The 20,559-nt window shown below is 37.7% G+C and overlaps 2 protein-coding genes across 7 annotated transcripts in view; one reads left to right on the forward strand and one right to left on the reverse strand.

The window, feature by feature from the left end:
* The window catches only part of APD2 (RING/U-box superfamily protein), a 62,837-nt gene extending 59,539 nt beyond the window's left edge, over positions 1 to 3,298 (forward strand). For 2 of the 5 annotated variants that reach the window (XM_087678446.1, XM_087678448.1), the window contains exons 10-12: positions 2,166 to 2,235; positions 2,383 to 2,784; positions 2,857 to 3,298. In XM_087678446.1, coding sequence (XP_087534572.1) covers positions 2,166 to 2,235; positions 2,383 to 2,784; positions 2,857 to 2,906 — 522 coding nt within the window. In that variant the 3' untranslated portion in view covers positions 2,907 to 3,298. The remainder of the gene's footprint in view (positions 1 to 2,165; positions 2,236 to 2,382; positions 2,785 to 2,856) is intronic. The other 3 variants (XR_015690944.1, XM_087678447.1, XM_087678449.1) reach the window with 3 other exon arrangements.
* A 14,301-nt stretch (positions 3,299 to 17,599) lies between these two features.
* LOC148036464 (D111/G-patch domain-containing protein) overlaps positions 17,600 to 20,559 on the reverse strand; it is an 84,716-nt gene continuing 81,756 nt past the window's right edge. The window contains exon 7 of one of the 2 annotated variants that reach the window (XM_087678451.1): positions 17,600 to 18,039. In XM_087678451.1, the coding sequence (XP_087534577.1) occupies positions 18,036 to 18,039 (4 nt within the window). In that variant the 3' untranslated portion in view covers positions 17,600 to 18,035. The remainder of the gene's footprint in view (positions 18,040 to 20,559) is intronic. The other variant, XM_087678450.1, reaches the window with a different exon arrangement.

The raw sequence follows: 20,559 nt of genomic DNA on the forward strand, positions 1-20,559 counted from the left end.
TGTACTCAGATGTTTCTCCCACCATGTCGGAACTTTGTGGAGCAAGCTGATCGGCCCACTCTCGCTCGGTTCTCGGGATAGGCTGATCTGGAGACTGAATCGGTGTTGATGTGTTCGAAGTCATTTGAAGAGCTTTCAGATCAAAGGCCTAGGTTTCTCAGAGAGTATCAGGCTCTGATACCATGTAGAGAAAAATACCCTAACATAGAAACATAAACAGAAACTGTACGACAAAGCACAGACTGATAAAAAGAACACAGTTAGGATTAGGGTTAGAGTAACTTAGAGACAATGAACGTAGCGAATAAATGAAATGATATGACTACTAATAATACGATGCTCATGTAGCAAACACACTATGCAGTGAATGAATACTGAACCTCGAACTCCTGTATCTCTAGGATCAGGGCAAGGGTAATTAGCTAGAGAGTGTGTCGTACTCCGGACGGATCCCGAATCGCAGCAAGGCAGCCTTTGGATATCGAACACCAGCAAATATAGCAATGAGAAGCTGGATCTAATGCAGACAGCAGTGAGGAGAGAGAAAGACTAAAAACGGAGTCTGCAGGAGAAAGACTAAAAATGCAGGCAGCACAGCCTGCAGGGGAGAGAAAGACTAAAAACGGAGCCTGCAGGAGAGAGAGACTGAAAACGCAGGCAGGACAGCTTGCAGGAGAGAGAATGACTAAAAACGGAGCCTGTAGGAGAGAGAAAGACTGAAAACGCAGGCAGGACAGCCTGCAAGAGAGAGAGAGACTGCAGCGACTGCAGACAGGAGAGAGAAAACTGTCAGGGCGGCAGCTGGAGCCTGCAAAAGTAGCAGTTTGCTAGCGTGGCAGGCTGTGCAACAGCAGTGCAGATGAACAGCAGCCAGTCACCAGGCAGAAACAGCAGCAATCAGCGTGTGGAGGGCTGGAAACAGGCGCCAGACTGTAGGGAACAGTGATGGACAGCAAGGGCTGAGATGTCCTCCATGACCGGGGTGTGGGCAGCAAGCTGGTAACACCTGAAACCTGCAAAAACGAGATTGTGAAAGAGTGGAGGGCTGGCTGCCAATTTATAGAAAATTAGGGTTCTAGATCCTCTCCCACTTAACTTTCTCGATCCGCACCCCGTTTTAGGGTTTTGGCTAAAATAAGCCTGAAATAAGCATGTTTTGGGGCTGTTTAAGTGGCTAAGTGCATTTCTTAGCACAATACCTATGGTATGTAGCACATGGGGGTCTAGTAGTCAAGAGTTGGTTGGCCTAGATGTAATAGGATGGAGTTTGCAAGCTCCATCCACAGGAGCGTCTAGAGACTCCAAAGCATTGCCTATGGTCATGCAAGAGGTAGAGTTGCTGGTATGGAGAGGGGTTTGTTGCCTACTCCATCACGTTGCACCTAGCTTGGGGTGCTCTTGGAGGACCTTTTACTGGCAGTTAGTCAGCCAAAGCCTCTATTTACAGTACGAGGCAGGGACAGAAGGTAGAATCTTCACCATTGAGGCTGGCCCATCTTCTATGGTAGGCCTAGAGGCTTTGCCTAGCTGCAAGATATTGGCACCTACAATGTTACAATCAGAGATATGGGAGATCATTGGGAGCCTCACTGGGTGGCACACGTGGAAGGTATGCTGCCAGATGATTTTCAGTGGTGAGAACATTTTAATGCATGCTGCTGTCGCTGTCCAGTGTGCTTTCCCTCTGTGGCTGTTGGGAGCAGCTACAATGTGACTCTTGCCACTGATGGGAACTTTGGTAATTCACACTTGGGTGGCCATGGCTATTTTTCAGGTCATGATATGGCCACCCTCCATGGTGCTACATGCCTCATCCATGGTTTCTATGCTCTATCCTTCCCAAACTGCCCTGAGTGGTTTTTTATCTACAGAAAGCTCCAGCTACATTGTTGAGCATTTGTATTGCATTGTAATTTCCTAAGCAGTATAATTAGCCACACATTTCTTGGCAGAATAGAAGGCGAAAAAAATATCATACATGTGCAATTATGCAGGTGTATGTTCTTGCAAGTAACATAATACTTTTTGCACATACGCACTGTGTCCATACATGTGCAAGTTTCCAGGCGTATGTTTGTGAATGTTGTGCAACAGTCTATAATAGTATGAAAGTTTTAAACTATGTGTTTTCAGGGTTAATTAATACTCTTGAATGGTTGGTACAGAATTCCACTTATCGTTGGGAAGTCAATGTGGTTTATGGAGTGCGGTGGATTTCTTACATCTCTATTTTAGGTGTGCACACTCAATCATCGTCATAGCAAAGGGTTTAGACATGTATCTCTAATTTTATTGTGATGTCTAATTGCTAGCATGTACAAAAGCTTTATCTGAGATGGATTGTTGAAGACCTATGATTGAAGTTTAATTTTCTTTTTGCAGCCTGCTTGCTTTCTATTGTTATAGCATTATTGAAATGTTTAAACAAACCTGGTCAGTACTCTGAAGAACAGGGAGTTGACAGTGGTGATGACTCCATAAGTCCACTGCTATCAGGCAAGGATGATGAAGCAGATGACTTTTCCTTATCTGAGGTTTCTTGCAATGAACTTGACAGATTCAGCCCTCAAAATGAAGACTCGTATGATGCACAACTTTGCACCGTATGCCTTGATGCTCCAAAGTCCGTCTTCTTTATCCCCTGTGGCCACTGTGCAACCTGCCTGGCTTGTGCACAACGGTACAAATTTGCCGAAAACTGTTCAAGCCTTATATCAGGGCTTTTAGTGAAAAAGAAATATCTACTTTGTGAAATTGTTCAATCGGGCATGCTGTTGAAACAAGGTAGTGTGCTCACTTAGGATTACTTAAACAAGTAATAAACTTTTTACTGATGGAATGCTGGTTGTCATGCAGAATCAGGCGAAGTGATGCAAGGACGTGCCCAATTTGTAGAGCAAAAATAGAGAAAATAAGGAGAGTATATAATGTGTAAATTTAGTCTCAAGGTAATTCTAGGTGGTTGTATACCCTCTGTGAAAATGGTTGTATGTAAACAGGAGAAAGAGTGTTTCCGTATACAAATCTGGTCACTGTGGGCATCCATGCATCTGTACTTCTTCAAATGGACGCATGTCCATCATTGTGTTCACACATCATATAACTGGAAACACACAGGCAATGGACACACATAGTGATGGAATTATGCAGCTGCTGCAGCTCTTGATTTGAATGTGCTTTTATTAATTGTGCCCCAATCACATTAAGATTAGGATTTGCGAGAGATTACCACAACAGGACAGTTACTGGATTGGTGTGTTTTGATTTATGACTTTTAAGAGATTCTTATTGTGAATCATTCAGTAGTCCATTATGCATCAAAACTCAGTTTTGTATACCTTTATTATTAGGTCTTGAATGCAAGATGGGTTCTAATTTGTAAGATGCCAGTGATAATCGCTGGATGACTTGTAACTAGCATTTCGATTCAACATGGTTGTATGAAAATATAGACGCAATAAGTATAAGCTCTGGCTTTTCACAATCATATTAAGCACTGATTATGCAGCAATGCATTTTCTTTTTGATGTATGCAACCTACAGTGCTTTTCCCACTGGAGCGAATAATAAGCAACATTGTTGAAATTGGAGTTAGTGTTTGCTTATGCCTAATAATAACTGTGTCATGACCATTGATGTTGCTTGTACTTTAGGTGTGGTTTGTAACTGTTCATGTTTGTATATCGGTATTTATGGTTTTGTGGTATTGAGTCTTTGCTTTTGTACTTGGGCATGTCATTGCTGATTGTTTACCCTTGGGAAGGTATTGTGGTCTTGAAATTTTACACATTGCATGCCTCATGCTTTCAAGCTCCATTTGTGGTGGTAATTTTGATTTGATTTGTGTCATTTGTCCTTGAGCAGTATTTCTTGAGCCATGTGATTTTGTTTGTATTTGGATAGAGGGCCTCTTTTTAGACACTAAATGATTTTGTATTGATTAAATGTTGGGGCCTAAATCCATATTTGTATTCAAGGGACTCCCAAACCCTTGACCATGGAATTTTACAGGTGGTCCCATTACAATGGCCATCTTGATGACTGCCCAAGTGGATCCATATTTAACTCCTTACACCATACATCATATAAGGTGGTGCACTTCTTGCGAGAATTGAACTGACCTTGGGTTTCTTACACCATTTCACTACCACTTGAGCTAGCAGTTCTTGGTGGAGGGCCCCTTTCTTCATGTGGTTGTGCTTCAAAATGTGTGTAGTTATCAGCTGATGCAAAAGGTCTTGAATTACCACCATTAATGCATCAATAGTTAGACTCCAAATCACATGGACATGTGGACTCTCAACTTCAAAATTGCATGGACATTTGGACCTCTTGACTTGGTTTTAGATCAGGAACATGAGGTATGTGCAGATTCTAAATGGATTGTTGAGAGTGCAATTCTCATTAACACATTACTATGCAGAATTTTAAGGTTTATGCTTTTGACCAAGCATGAGATTTATCCCAATACTAAGTTGAATGCTTTTGCTATTAGATGTTGCTTACTTGTATTTCTTAAACATCATGTACTCTTCAAATGTCTTGTTCTTCCCTAGACTACCATTGATGATATGACTATTGTTTTCCAATTATCGTGAATTGCATCGTAGTTTCTTCATAATTCCTTGCATGCCATATTGGGAATATTTGGGACTACTATTGCTTTGTGTGATGATGGTCAAGCTTTCATGGGTCTATAGGGTAGAGTAGTTAGAAAAAAGAACAGGTACCATTAAGATGATAGTTGTCCAGTACTAGAGGGAGATAAAAACACAAAGTGGGGTGTTATCTGACCAACCTATTTTCATGTTGGTTTTCATGACATGTCTAAAGGTCAATAGTTCAAATATGTTATAATACTCATCTTATGAAACTTTTTCAATAGGTATGTTTGCCTTCCTTTAATGGGTGAGATTTTCAACTATGCCTAAAGAACATTTGAAACATCAATCTAAGATTTACTTTTTTCATCATAGGGAGACATCACATTAATAGGGAGTTATTCATGGAAAATTTCTTACAAATGATTGCACGTATGCATTAGAGTGATGGATTTCAAGTTAGCTATCATTTCATAGTGGAAGCTTTGTAAGTTCTCTTGGAGGATGGTGGCTTGTTCTCTTAGATGTGAAAAGATATTCAATGTCTTAAAAAATGTCACCAAATGCCAAAAAGGGGGAGCTTGGGCTAAGCTATTGCCCAAGTATTCTACCCATCCACACTTTAATATATTTACCCAATTTGCATACATCCCAAAACCCCCACCTTACAAGCTATTTTAGATCATGTGATTACCACTCTTAATCTTGCCAAATTCAAGTTGGAAAAATGAGTCTCCCACATTGCTTGCACAACATGATGGTTGGTTCTTTTGTCAATGTATTATAACAATGTTGTAAATGTGTTATTTGCTATTTCATCTTTCACCTTTATTTTTTTGAAAAAAGTTTTCCATATGAACTTGAGCTTTTGACTTTATAGTATGGGAAAGTAGTTTATAGTAGTATTTAGCACTACTAGAGGTTGTAGCAAGTGTACAAATCTTAGTTGTTCGATAGTTTTTTGGGTTTTTTTTCTTTTTAGCACTCGTAAACTCTAAGTGCATGCAATTCAAGCTTGCAAGAACATGCCTATGTGATATCCATAAGGCTCATTGGCTCATATAAAGCAATAAAATCAATCACATTGGCTTCAAGAAGTCTTGGTTCGTGTGATTATCCATATAAAGAATCACAATCATAAAGATGGTAGCTAGCCATCCAAGTATATAGCCAGTCACACTTCCATTCTATCCCTAATATTGCATAAAGACATCGAACTTATTATTACATTTCATTAGAGCTTATTTCAAACCATATAAGCTATTATATAGTTCACATACCAATTGTTGTTTTCCAAATTAAACTCTTTAGACTATTGTATATAAATATTATCATGCAAGTCTTTATGCAAAATAATTGTCTTTATATCCATTTGAACCAACTCCATATCCTCTTTGGCAACCAATGCAAGTGTTGTATGTAGGGTGGTCATCTTGACTATTGGAGAGAATCTCATCAAAGTTAATTCACTTCTCTTGCTTGAACCCCTGCCACCAATCTTACATTGTACTTGGGCAATGCATTAGATGCAGATACCTTCAACTTGTACACCCACTTGCATGGGATTGTTTGTTTGCCCTTAAGCAAGGTAACTAACATCCAAGTAGCATTTTTCATCAAAGAATCTATCTCTGCCTACATAACCCTCTTCCACTTATGACTATCATTCCTAGTCATAACATTAGTATAGCAAGGAGACTCACCACAATGCGTAATTTGGAGTAGTCTAATGATGGAGTGTATCTATTTAGTGGTTTAGAAACCCCATAGGTCATTGTAATGCTAGCTCAACAAGAGCTTGCATATGTCCCACTTATCCATCTTGTAAAACATAAGGCTATCCAACTTCCGACAACACTCTCACATCAACATTAGCTACTTGTCCAAGTCTCGCATCATGTGGAACAAGCCATATGACTGTCCATATAAGCTAACATTTTAACCTTAGCTAATGAGCTAAGGGATCCATTATCTAAAGAAAAATGGTTGAAGGCTAAGACTGGGCAGGGTAAATAATCAAGACCTTCAAGATGTCTTTGTTGTAGTTGATTTAATATGGAACACACTCCCTTACCTTGTGGACAAGTTACATGATGCTTCATAGTAGATATTACCATTGAAGGCATTCTCTCTATTATTTCTCTATCTTTGAAATGGCAAAACCCCTACTTTAACCCTCCACTTGAACCCCCTACTTAAGGCTTGAGCTACCAACAAGGAGCCCCCCTAATAAGTTGTATCCTTGCTTAAGCAAGCCTTATGTTGTCATACATCTAGTACATTAACCAATATCTCTTCTTGAGCATTCCAAAACCAAGGTATTTAACCTGATTTCTAGCCACTAATGGTTTCCCAAATTCATCCAAATCGAGGAATGAAAGCCCTTGAATCAAGCCTCAATGGCTCCTCAAGCCAAAACACCTATTTGACTTAGATCTAGAGCTCGATAATGAGAGCAATATCTCTTATAATATTTTTTTCTAATTTAGCAAAATTCGAGAAATGAAAGCCCTAGAATCAAGTCTTAATGGCTTCTCAAACCAAAGCATTTGTTTGACTTAGATGTAGAGCTTGGTAATGAGAGTAGTACCTCTTTCAAGACATAAATAACAAGCATGATTGTCACAAGAAAAGCTCAAATTCTTTGTATCTATGAAAAATCTTCACTCCTTACATTCCTCACTCCAAGTATGAGGTTTTATGAATGCCACTCTAATAACAATTGAGAGGAAAGCAATGGTGGGGTGTGAGGTAGAACCCACGAAGTTCAAGAGGATTGAGAGCGAGAAGCACAAAAGAGAGTTTTGTGGGTACAATCAATGGTATTCTTATTCTTTGTTATCTTCCCTTATATATGAATCTATATTGTGTACTTATACAAGGGGTGCTTGCCCGAATGTTGGCCATTAGTCTTTCGCCCGATACAAATCTCTTCACCTCTGAAATGAATAGTGATATTGGAAGGATTAGAATGCAATAGATGAAGAGGGGAGAACTTAAAAGATAGAGAAAGGGAAAGGCATCCTATCATTGTCCTCCCTTCAAGCTATGGAGGATCACTGATGAGCAAATAGACAATCATAATGATGCAAAAGCATTGACAAGGAAGAACAACTAATATTATCCAAGCATAATGCAAGTACAACTGATTGATAATGACTGACTAAATGAGTGTGGGGATGAGTGCCTTTTATAGGCTTACAATAGGTGGTATTGGTAGGTGGAGATAGGTGGAAAGGGACCATGGTATTCAACAACCGTGGTTTTAATAAACCGTGCATACATGAGCTAGTCTAAGGCTTTATTTGCAGTTTGTTTCTTTGCCTTGTTTATCCCATACAAAGAGGCTATGGTGGATGTGATTGCACATTTCTCAACACTTCACTAGATTTCAATGCAATTCTTATCCAACGAGTTTGAAAAGTCAATATAGAGTTGCATCTTTTGAGCTACACACTTATGATTGCATGTGTTTGATGAATGGGAGAGAAGAAATAAATTTCAGCCTCTATCCATACCATCCATTGTGATTGGCTTTATTTATGCCTTCAAGTAAAGAACGTATCCAAGCTAGGTGCCATCAAATGGAATAGGTGGTATGAAGACACTGATCTTCATTTGTTCAGATCACAAATATATTTGAATATATGTATAAATCTTCAACCTAAAATATTCACATGATTCCTTGTCCAGAATCGGTCATTTTGTGCTATCTAGAGCTGGAAGTGAAAGAGACTTGAGAGATCCATATCCTATCACCTTGATGATCCATTGTAAAATTTATCATAAAAGAAAAATATTCCTCATCCAATGACCTATTTGAGGTTGCTTTGTACAAATGCTCACCAATAGAGCCATGAAATGCGTCAAAAAAGATTCAAACTACACTTTCAACAGGTTGCCAATCTTTGAGATTTGATGGTATATATCTTCAAACATAGACAAACTTAAGCAAATTCCTAAACCATAAAATCGAGTTTGAAGCCTATTGAAATATTCTAGGAGACTTATAGTTTGGTCTATGGCATGGCATGTCAATAGGCCACTTTTGTAAGTGCAAGTCTGAGTGCAAAAAGTACACCTTTCACATTTTGATGTCTAAGTCCGCTATTAACAAACAAATCTAATTTAACTCTAGCAATCACACGTCTAGAAAAATAAGTTTAATTAAAATATGCCTTTTGCGGATGTTTATACTTAAAAGAATAGGGGGAAATCCCTCCCTTTATAATCAAGTAAATATGGTTCTTCGATGGAGCTTTCAGAGGGCTAGTTGCTATTGACACAAGTGAAACCTTATGCTCTACATAGCCATGTCTAACAAAGAAAGTGAATGAGTGGTATACTTTAATAATGGGATTTTTCCTAAGCTTTTTTATTGTAAGATTCTTGATGAGGTTTGGAGGGACTTCAACCTCTTCAATGGCAAGGAAAGAAAGAGTGGCTAGTGGTGGTCAATGATGCAAGAAGATAATGATAACATTGATGATGATGATTTGCCATCATCACCTATCCTCAAGGAGATAGAATCCTATGAAGTGTAAGCAACTCGCAAATGAACTTTTCCATTTTGACTCACTCTTCTGAGAGACATGAATGGAAAGGTTCCATTTTGACTCAGTCTTGGGAGAGATGTGATTGGAAAGTTTACATCAATCATGTTCGATGAATCATCACACATATGAAATGAATGCGTGTTTCACAATAGGGCTTTAAAAAAGTAGGATGCTCGTGTTCACACAGTCTAAATAGAATGTAATAACTTAATCACTTCTCTTTTGGAGAACACTAATTGTGATTAGTAAGTTGGTTTATGGTCCATACTTGATGCAACCACACACCCATATATGGATCCACTTTTTCCCATCTACAGACATGAAACCTCCACATCACACACCAACCACACACCCATATATGGAAACCATATCCGGCCTTAGACATGGCTTCTGAGAAAGGGTAACATCTCTCTTTGGTCTCGTGGCACAAGAAATGACTTTTGCAAGCTTTGTACCCAACATGTTCCAAAACACTTGGGTTTAGCGACCTTGGAGGAGCAAGGAAACTTTGGTCCCCAAGGTAATCTCCTCTACACGATTGAATTGGGTCTAATGGACATGTATCATGAATACATTACCCATCAGGGAGAGACTAAGTAAGATCTAGAACATTTCATAGTTGTGTGCCATATCCAATATAAAAAGGGGGTCTATCACCCACCCTTTTTGGGACTCTCACAAGAGGCTAGATGCCTTTGGGGGACATTGAATAAGTAAATGCAAGGAGGAAGTTCTTGTTGTCCCAAGAGGGATTAGGAGGAAAGGAAAACTCTATAAAGTTATACTACAAGGCCTTTCTAAGGCTAGTTTGAGTTAGGTTTGTTTTGTGAGCCAATGGACTTTGGGCTTCTACCCAAATGCATCCCCAAGTTGTTATAAATATTACTTTTAACTGGTATTAGCCATATTAAAATAACATTTTTCAACACTCAAATTTGTGATATTTGATGTAAGGAATAGTTTGATGAGAAGCTAAGCGAGAATTTTCTAGATGTCCAAACTTGAGAGGGTCAACAATGCCTCAAATTTTATGTTTGTCTTATATACATGAAAGAAAGTGTATATATCACCTTAGCAACAAGAACCATTGCATCAAGCTTTAAATCTTAAACTTAGTTGATTTTGATTCATAGAGATTTGAGCAACCAAATCAAGTTCTTCCCCTCCATTGTTTTGGCTATTGGTAGCTCATGTAGCTCTCCAAGTGCATCCATTAACTTATGGCCTAAATGTAGATGCTAGCTTTGCTTGATTAGATGCCTTGATTGGTCTTCTCCTTCCTACCATGATGGCTCCTTCACCCCACATGGGCAACCATGGTTATAATTTAAACCCTCTCTACACACCCCTTTCTAATTAAGCTTTTTACTTTAAAAAATGATACATTTCTCACATCTATCCACCAAGTATGTGTGATGTTACAATTGATTACACTTATCCCCCAAGTTTGTGTTCTTCATATCTCACATCAAGGTTTTACTATAACTAGCCATGCCCCTTGCTTCAACATCATGAAGGTCTAAACATTTGCAATCCTAATCCTTCTATATTACATGCACAACCCATTGCACTCCCTTATGAACCCATAATGAGGCTTGCTTGTACAAATGTGCCACTTGAAAGTTTACATTAGCTTTTGATTCCCTTTCGCCTCATCTATATTCAACTTAAGTTGGCATGATATTGTATTGACTATACCTTCTTATGTATTGATGTGCAGAATACAAGTGCAATGTTTGTTTATAAACTTATTGATATTCATAGTGGGTTGAGATTCCTACTGCTACATGGAACATCTCTTGAAGGTAGTCACAAAGGAGACATCTTCTCATCTCCTACTTTGGATGTCTATGATTGTGTTTGCATTCTTGAAGCCACATTAAACATCTTATTATCTTAACTTGTTTAATGAATCATGGAACAAAAAGAAAGGTAAATGGGTGTCCTTGAAATTGTTTTGATTTTAGGAAGAACCTTTTGGAGTGTCTGGTAGATTGCCTCAAACAACAATTGAATCTACTTCAGTGAGTAAAAATTGGACACAAGGAGCACTTCATTTTGACCGATTATGGGGGGTGGGGGTGGGGGGGGGGGGGGGGGGGGTAATATAAAGCAAACATTTATGTTGACACTTACAAGGTTGGTTTCATCTAGTTTCTATTCTTATTCAATTACTGTGGGTGCATTCTAGCAAGTTCTTGGTTCAAGTTGGGGAATAAGCTCATAATGATAATAAGTAGAGGGCTTTAAAAGTTACACTTCCATCTAGAAGTTTCAAATGTCAAACAATGTATATACACCTTTTTACTATTCTTTATCTAAGACATGGGAATGGATTTTTGCAGCATTTGTTTGGATTTAATCTTTTCTCAATCAGAATTTCTCACTTTTTTCTCATAAAGGACAATTTATCTCTTATAGTAGTACTTTAGATTTGAGAATCCACGACATAAAACATAGGCCATTAATTGATAAGATAACAAGGCTTATGTCCAAATATCAAGACCCATTTAATGAAGGCTAAATTCCTACTCCCATTTCACATTGTAAAAATCAATATGTTTTTACATAAGTCTATGTATTGTTGCTAATAAGCAAGAGCTTGGAGATGTAGTAACTCTATTGACGTATGAAAATGATTCTCACATAAAGGATGCTCAATAGACATAATAAAAACTAGGATAATCTCTTTTCAAAACTAGAATCTTTGAACTAGCTAGTGATGTAGTTGGTTCAACCGTTCAAGTTTCAATCTAGACTAAGTATGTTCTTTTTGTATCTAAAGAGCTTAAGATCTTATTTATGAACCCAAGCTAGTTCTATCATGGTAGCTAATTCACATAAGTAATAGTTATTTGCATGGGATTTCTACTATCCTAGCTAAATCTAACTAATAGGGCTTGATTGTCATGCAACCCTATTGTCAAACGTGTAAAAAATGAGCGCCTTTGAAAGGTTCTCTCATACCCCCAAAAAAAAAAAAGATTCTTAAAAAAATATAGTATCAAGAGTCATATTTGACATAACAAACACAAAATAGGAGCCGTTGATGCAAGATATTTCAAACTTTTTTGCTTTAAACATGAGTATATGTAGGTCTAAGGAGTTGGCTTGAAATTATTTGAAAACCTATAAGTTTTTTCACTTGTAAAATATGGATTAGAAAGTAATGAAGTATCAATGAAATACAAATCTTTTATCTCTTGTAACTACATAGACTATACAAAACTAAGTATTTTTCTCTTTATTGCTCCTTAATATAAGCTACCAAGTAATTTATTTCACTAAGAGTCCCAAGGTAATTTCACCATCAAATTACCTTTTCGAGGATGGAAAAACTTACACAAATCACATCTAATTGCATTTTTCCTTTCACATATTCTCAATTCAAGCCACCGCAACTTTGGATATTAAATTATTGCATAGCCTCTCCAACAAATGCATGTAACAATGGTAGCTCAAATTGAGGAGTAATAGAGATGAATAATGCTCAGCTTTGGATGCTCTAGCTCTATCTAGCTAGATTATATTTATACATGCAAGAGTAGCAAGTTACTCCTTTTGCAATGAAGATATTTGGTTTAATCTAAGGATGATGGAAAGCAAGCGGCTATAATACAAGGGAAGACATCTTTATGTTGATAGATACCAATGGAGATAGCCTATGCTTAAATATCCAAGGTAAAAAATTTGCATTAACTCCACTATTGTGATAAGAGGAAAAAAGAACAGAATGCCCTATGAATGTAAGTCAATGTACAAATGATAATATGTTAAAACTCTAGTTTGCATGTCTTCCTTCTAATGAAAGACTTGAGATAATAGAGAGAGGAACTTTGCCCTTAAGATGGTGAATTCTTAGTTCCACTAATAATTTTCCAATATTGAACTCTCCACTCAATGCTTTCAACTTCTTGCACTACCAATCCCATTGAATTTCTTGAAAATTGGCCACACAATTGGTTGCAAAAAAGGGCATAGTTTTATGGATGAATATGCATCATTCTCGATTCAACTTTACTCTCAAGGCACAATAAAAATGTAATACATCTATTTTTGGCTTAAAAGAGTATTAAATTAAAGAGTGGTATTTTCTTCCTTTGTAGTTGGTTTTTTCACTTTTTTTGCACTTGAAATGAAAGTAGGTTTTCTGCTCCTCCTAGTACAAAGATCGTGGAAATGTTTTTGCATGGAAAATAAGATATCCATGAAAGCTGTTTTTTTTGTTTAGAGGGATTTCCCATTGAGCTTGGACCACCACATGCTATTTTTTTGTTTAGAGGGAAAGTTGTCCCCTTCTCATGGTTTGGGAAGGAATCCCACGAAAATAGGGAACATTATTCCTTTTGTAAAACTTCTATTGAATAGTTAAATTTAACAAACAAGCATGATAGTATCATTAGTATCACTTACAATTGAAGTTCATGAACATTATTTAGCTCCTTCCTTCCACCACATGCAAGTTATTAATTGTGCTAGTCATCCCACTAACTACATGGAAGGTGTTTCAAAAATTTGTGCATCTTTGAAACTGTCATGCCCTTTTCATTTCCCTTTTCAAACTCCCCAATTGGAAACCCCTCTTTCTACCTTCCTAGAAATATTTGACAACAAAAAAATAGTTCTATCCATATTGTATGGGTTTACATCTCAATCTCTCCATTTTGGATAGGAAACAATTCAATGAACTTTACAGCGATAGCAACTCTTACTTTCATCATGAAGAATGTGTAGAAAAAATATTGGATTTTAAGACTGAATTATATGTTATACTTGTAGGGTATAATATGCATAATAAAATCTATGGTCAAAGAATATGAAGATAGAAATGCTAACTTTTGCAACTACATCCATAGCACATTCTTTCACCTAATGCCCTTAGAAAATGTAATCCATAAGATATTTGTGCTCCAAGTTTTTAAGAATCCATTTTTTAGGGCTTGAATCTTGTCATAGCAAAAGAAGAGAGAGTTAAAGCACTCCTCCATCTATTAAATTGTTACGAGTCAACTTAACAAGAAGAAGATCTATTTATTTTGTAGATCTCACACAAATACAACACAATAATTTGATGCTATTATAATAACATGATTGAATACATGACAACATATATTGATTATTATAAGATGGAAGTAAAAGATTAATATGCAAGAATAAGATACAGGACAAGACTTCGATAGAAGACACGACTAGAGTACAAGGCATGAATTGGAAGAGGACTTACCTTGTAAGAGCATCATACTTGATGTTGGCAAGACTGAAGGGTTTGTAGCCCAAGACCCCTATATACACTAGTTGGTGGGAACTTGAAAGATTCTAAGCAAGCATTCACATAAGTGTTGACATAAGTATTGATGACATAAGCGATAATGTAATCCTTGATGACATTAGTGCTTCATTGCAATGTTGACATAAGCACCTATATACCAAGGTTGACATAAGCACTTACATAAGGCACATTGTAAATACATTTTCAAAGAGATCTTCTAGAATGCTCTTATAGATCTTCAAAAAGTATTTATGGAAACCTAGAACCTTGAAGAATCTACATATGCTTGACATTGCCCCCTCTTCTAACAACAACAAGTTCCATGAGGAGAAGTGTTGATTCTTGTTAAGGGTGCATGTTCCGATGAATATTACCAATGGAACTCTCCAATTTCAATAAGTGCTTGTTGAATGCTAGGGAAAGGTTCCTATGTTCATTCACTTGCATCATAGCATTTCCAATGCACAAGGTACTAGAGTCATCCATGCAAGATCCTTGAGTCAAGGATTTTATCAACTTTGTATTCTAAAATTGCTATCAATCTCAACAAGTAGTGGCGGTGGTGACAAGGATCTTCCTAGGATGGACTTAGAACATGGTTCCAAGATTAAAACATGAAAAACTAGACTAATCTTTCTAGAATGTGGTAGTTGGAGTCAATAAGTAACTAGATTAGCTTGGCCAATAATCCAAAAGGTCCATATCATTGATAATCCAATTTAAGGGATGGATGTGATGAGCATATATCATGAGAGTAGCCAAACTTGATCTCCAATCTTGTACAATGGATACTACATACAACATTGATGTACATCGAACTTATATTTTTCTCTTAGGTTTGTTTGATATGTATGGCTAATTCTTTATGAAGACTCAGTAACTTTTGTGCTAGGTTTCTGACAGATGGACCCTTTATTTGATGATGTGTGAATATCCATCTCATGGTATTGAATGTAGTTTGCAAAGAATGATATATGATGGATAGAATCATGAGTACTATTGTTCTGGGAAAACTCAACGAAGGATAGCATATATACCTAATTGTCTTGATGGTAGTTGATTATGTAATGAAGGAATCTCTCTTAAATTGGATTATCCTCTCTATTTGTCCTCTCTAAAAATTTGATAGCTTTGTGGTTGATAGACTGAAGAGGTTTTGTTATACACCCAGAGCTTGAATAGTCCTCATCAACTACTTTGGTTGATTAGAGGTCGATAATTCCCATTAATAATGATTTTCGCATTCTTTGGGTCCATAAAATTCTCTTTCAAAGATAATATAGCCCAAAAACTCAACCAATGTTCGATGAGAAAAGCCTCTCTCATTACGCTTTTCAGCATGTCTTCCACAATTTAGCAAATAGTATGTGTACATGATGCTCATTCTCCTCTTGATTCTCTGAGAACAAAATATTATCTAAATGAAATATCACAATCATCTAAATACTCATAAAAGATATCATTCATCAAATATAAAACAGCAATGGAGCATTGGTAAGTCCAAATGGCATGGCAACATACACAAAATAGTTGTATCTTGTGTAGAAGGCTATCTTCCATTCATCGCCTTCTCTTATTCAAACAATGCCATAAGCATCATGAAGGCCAACCTTGGTGAGTATCTTGACTGTTTATGAAGTCCCTTAAAAGTTCTAGGATTAATGGTAATAGGTAGCAATTCTGAATTGTAACCTTGTTAAGACCTCAACAATCTATACACTTTTGAAGAGATCCATCTTGTTTTGTTCTCAAACACTACGGATGCTCCTTCTAGCAAGTTGGAATGCCTACAAAGTCCTCAGCTAGGTTTTCATTAATATACTTCTATAGTCCTATAAGCTCATATTGGGATAACTAATCTATGGTATCAAAAGTTGTTTGGATTCCCTCATGGTGTAATGGCCCAAGGATAAGATTGATGCTCAAGAAGCAAGTCTCTTGGATTCTTCATTTCAAAATGTCCTTACAATCAAGATAATGCGGAAATAGTATTTCTATGCTCTTGCCCATCTTCAAGTCCTCTTTTTTTTCCCCCCTTTTTGAAGCCATGAACATAAAGCCTCAACATGAAATATTCCATAAAACATATAGCAAGTTGTAAGAATGATAAACAAGTTGAATGATGCAACTATGAAAGGTTTTTCATTTCAAGGTATTTCTTTTTTTTAAAAGGCAAAAACTAAATAGTAAAAGGAAAAAAGATAGCATAAAGCTACCCTAGAAACAAAATGCAAAATTGAGGACAATTAAGAAGACAGTTTGACTTGAAAAGAAGGTGAATGAAAACAAGTTGGTGAGGCCAAACAAGAAAAGTAGACAAAAATGAGCCTTGCTTCCATAATGAACAAGCATAGTAGCTGGTATTGAACCAGAATTGAAGGGAATCTGCATATCAGGAAAGGACAATCCATGGCTGCTTCATAACAATTTTTTGATCTCATTATTATGTAAAACTTTTACCCAACCAAATAACTTGAATACTTGTTGCCCAATTAATTATAGATGGAAATAAACAATATTGCTAATTGACAGTTCAGTAACATGATGTGACTTGAGGGAAAACACACTATTGACACACTTATTTTGTCCTAGGGTGGAAATTTCTGCATTTCCTTTAAGGTTCTCACAAAGCACGATGTATCTTTGATTCACCACGTATGAGCAAGTCCAGCTTAAATTCTTGTCAGCCTACTGGATATTAGAATTGGATCTCTCCAAACACTTTAGGTGTACAATAATGGAGCTTGATATATCATGGCACAGGATTGTCTTTGCCTTGTAAATAAGCAAAACATATGAAATTTCTATGACTCTCATCGGGTGATATTGGTTTGGACGTTGAAACACAAATTGACTAAAAGTCAGAATAAAAATTGTGGACCTCCATCAATCATGGACTATTTTGGACAAATTTGCAGTAAACCACAAGGCTGAAAGACTCTTAACTTGATTCAAATTTTCATAGAATGCAACATTGATCATTCATTTTGTAATCTAGCACAATACCCTTTATGTGAGAGGCAACTTCAACTTCTGACAAAAACCTTGGAGCACTCCCAGCTTAAACACAAAAAGTTCTCTAAATAGACACATGACAGATGGCCACTATTCCAAAATCCATTCATCCATTATGAACTGCATCAGAAAGCATGGCATGACAAAATTTAAAACCATCTTTTTTGCACGTGTTTCAAAAATTTCGAACTGAAAACTTTTCGAAAAAACAACATAATCTCATGTATCTGCCCACTACAAAGAGGCAAGCCTTTAATTAGTTGTAACAAATGGTTAGAGATGGTTTAACACCAAGGTTTGTGGCAGCCAACCTCACATTTCTGAAATATATATATATAATATTTACATTGAAACATAGGAATAATGGGTAGCAGCAGCAAAAAACTCTCAACCACAAGCATGAATAACACAGAGGGAGACATAAGCTTGGTTGCTCTATTTTCCGCCTCAATGTCCTGTGCACTCACACCCCTCCTGAGTTCTACAACCAGTGGCAGGTGAAAATCGACTGTCAGGTTTCCTCATCACTTTCATTTTGGAAGACAGCTGCCACCTTTGCAACCAGTTTGCTCTTTTTAGCAGGTCCATTGAATGCTAGCTGTTTTACAGAAACACCCAAACTATAACCAGGAAGTTGATTTCTGTGACATTACATTTACAGCATAACAGAACACAAAACAAGCATATTAAAACTAACTACACGATACCACAAGATATATGCCCTGAACTGCAGCTAGTTTATAGCAACACAAAAAAACTAGCAAAAGCAAAAGTCACTGGTAAAAGGATGCAGAACCTTCTGAGGCAGTGTTTAATGGCTTTCAACAGTTGCACAGACAGCTCATAGAGCCAAAGCTTTTACACTCTATTAGTACATTATGCTCCAGAAAAAGCTGCAGTCCTCACCTTAACATGGCACGTCTTCATCAATCCTTTGTTTCCACATATATTTAATTCCCTTGTTCCTGTTCCGAAAATGAACCTTGGATGCAATTGTGCAAGACTCACCTTCTAAGAGTCTTGCTCTGTGCACAACTGATCACGCCCCACATTTACATAATGGAGTGACTGAGGGACTAGCCACCAGTGTGGGCACCTGCCCATTCAGTGTGACCCCAGCACCAGCTCATCAATCAGACTGCCCTAGTTCTAGGGTTTGCCCATCTACCATTGCATGACCATACTTTATTCGCTGCAATTGCAAACCATCTCTTATCTTCCATCATTCTATGAAATGGTTCATTAGGAGTACACTTCAATAGATCATCAAGGCTCACAAAACCCCAATCCAACCATGAAGAGGAATCCTAATATTCGTACAGCATAGTATGCGATCCTCAAATCTTAGTCCAACTCAGTCTATAATCCCCAAAAGTCCTAAAATTCTATCACACATGCCAAAGGAAAAACCTACAGATTGCAAGATGTTAATAGGTTAGGGTTTAGTAGCACGTGTGCACACGCACACACGCAGTGAACAAGTGAACAACAAGAGAAGAGAGTGTTGGAAGGTCACATCCACTATGTGAGAATGAATGACAATACAATCCCTAAGGTACTAAGTGTCAGAAGTGGAGCAGCAATGAAAGCCTAAATATATGCTGTAATAAACTGCTGAAACACAACAAAAGAGAAAAGGGAAAGAAAGAACACTGAAGAACACAATACAGATGAGAACTCCGATGTAAGCTCGGGAAATGGAATCCATATTTCCAACATGAGACAATTGCATACAAGGGTGAGTCACTCACTGCATGGGCATCGACACTGGCTCTTCTCCCCAACAGAAGATCCACAAGTGATGATGAGTGACTGACTAACAGAGGAGGAAGAGCCTAAATAAATAGGACAAAAATATGTCCTCAAAATGATCACGTCGGCTAGCAATAGATGCCCAATATGACCATAAAATGACACAAATAAAAATGCCTAAATATCCTAAATAATGTGCCCAGCCTCTGCATGCAAACTCACACATGGGCTGACATATCTATTAACACCCTCTCTCAGATCATGGGTGATCTGATACAATACAATGATACAATGATAAATGACTCATCACAGTGCATACAATAGAGAACCACCAAGTAGAACCATGGATACCCAAGCAGTGGGTGATCAAGCCACCACCAAGGTGCCTCAGAGAGAACCTAATGTCAAGGTCGATCATACCAACTCCTAAAAATTGAGAAGATCATAGCATATCTCTGTGTTTGTCCCAATGTCTCTCAGTAGCATATATGACTATCCTGCCAAAAATGCCTCTAGAACATATGTCACGGATTCCCCGCCTTTGGCTAGACTGCCAAAGTGTCCCCTGACGTGAGCACAAGACTAGGAGCCAATCACTCTGTCAAATAAACAACCCATCATGAACCTGGATGTCAATCCTAGCTCCAAGATTTGAATCTGCCAAACTTCAATCGATACGTCAGGGAAGTCCTTCTCTAGATCCTGTACATCTGTATAGATGAGGCATGGCGGCCCTATCTCACCACACTCTCACACTCCCTCTCTAGCACTGGAGAGTCGTGAGGGATGCTATCATCACCACCACTAAAAAGCAGCTGAGGAAGGGGCCATCAATCCCTCCCGCAATCCATAGAAGCTGATCCTTTCCAAGCCATGGACTTTCCTTGGCCGGAGAATCGGAGTTTGAGTCGGAGACAGATGATGACTCGTTGGAGGAGTCCACATCCCCCTTCGTCTTCTTCTCCTTTTTCTTCCTGGAAGCTGCTAATTCTTTACAGTCCTTTCATAAATGACCGTTCTTCCATAATGGTAAGATTGGGTCTTTGACTTCTTGTTCGAACCCCTCTCTGAAGCTGCAAAAGCCTCACTGGAATCCCCATGTAATGTATCATTAGTGGATGTGCATGGAGGAGCTATCTGTAGAGGATTTAGAAAAAAAGTAGATAAAAGAAAGTATATGGAGAGGGAACACGACCAAACCACAAGCACAGACTGCAGAACATGAGAGTTCACATGCAATATTCACAAAAATCGGACCAAAACAAAAATACATCTACTGCAAAAAGTGAAAAAATCAACCAAAAACTGCTTGAAACAGCAAAAACGGCCTGAAAATGCAGTCGCAGCCAAGAGGAGATGCAGACAT

Source organism: Lygodium microphyllum, chromosome 5, assembly GCF_053477565.2.
Source record: "Lygodium microphyllum isolate KBCC chromosome 5, Lygodium_microphyllum_v1.1.10, whole genome shotgun sequence".
NCBI classification, from domain to species: Eukaryota; Viridiplantae; Streptophyta; class Polypodiopsida; order Schizaeales; family Lygodiaceae; genus Lygodium; species Lygodium microphyllum.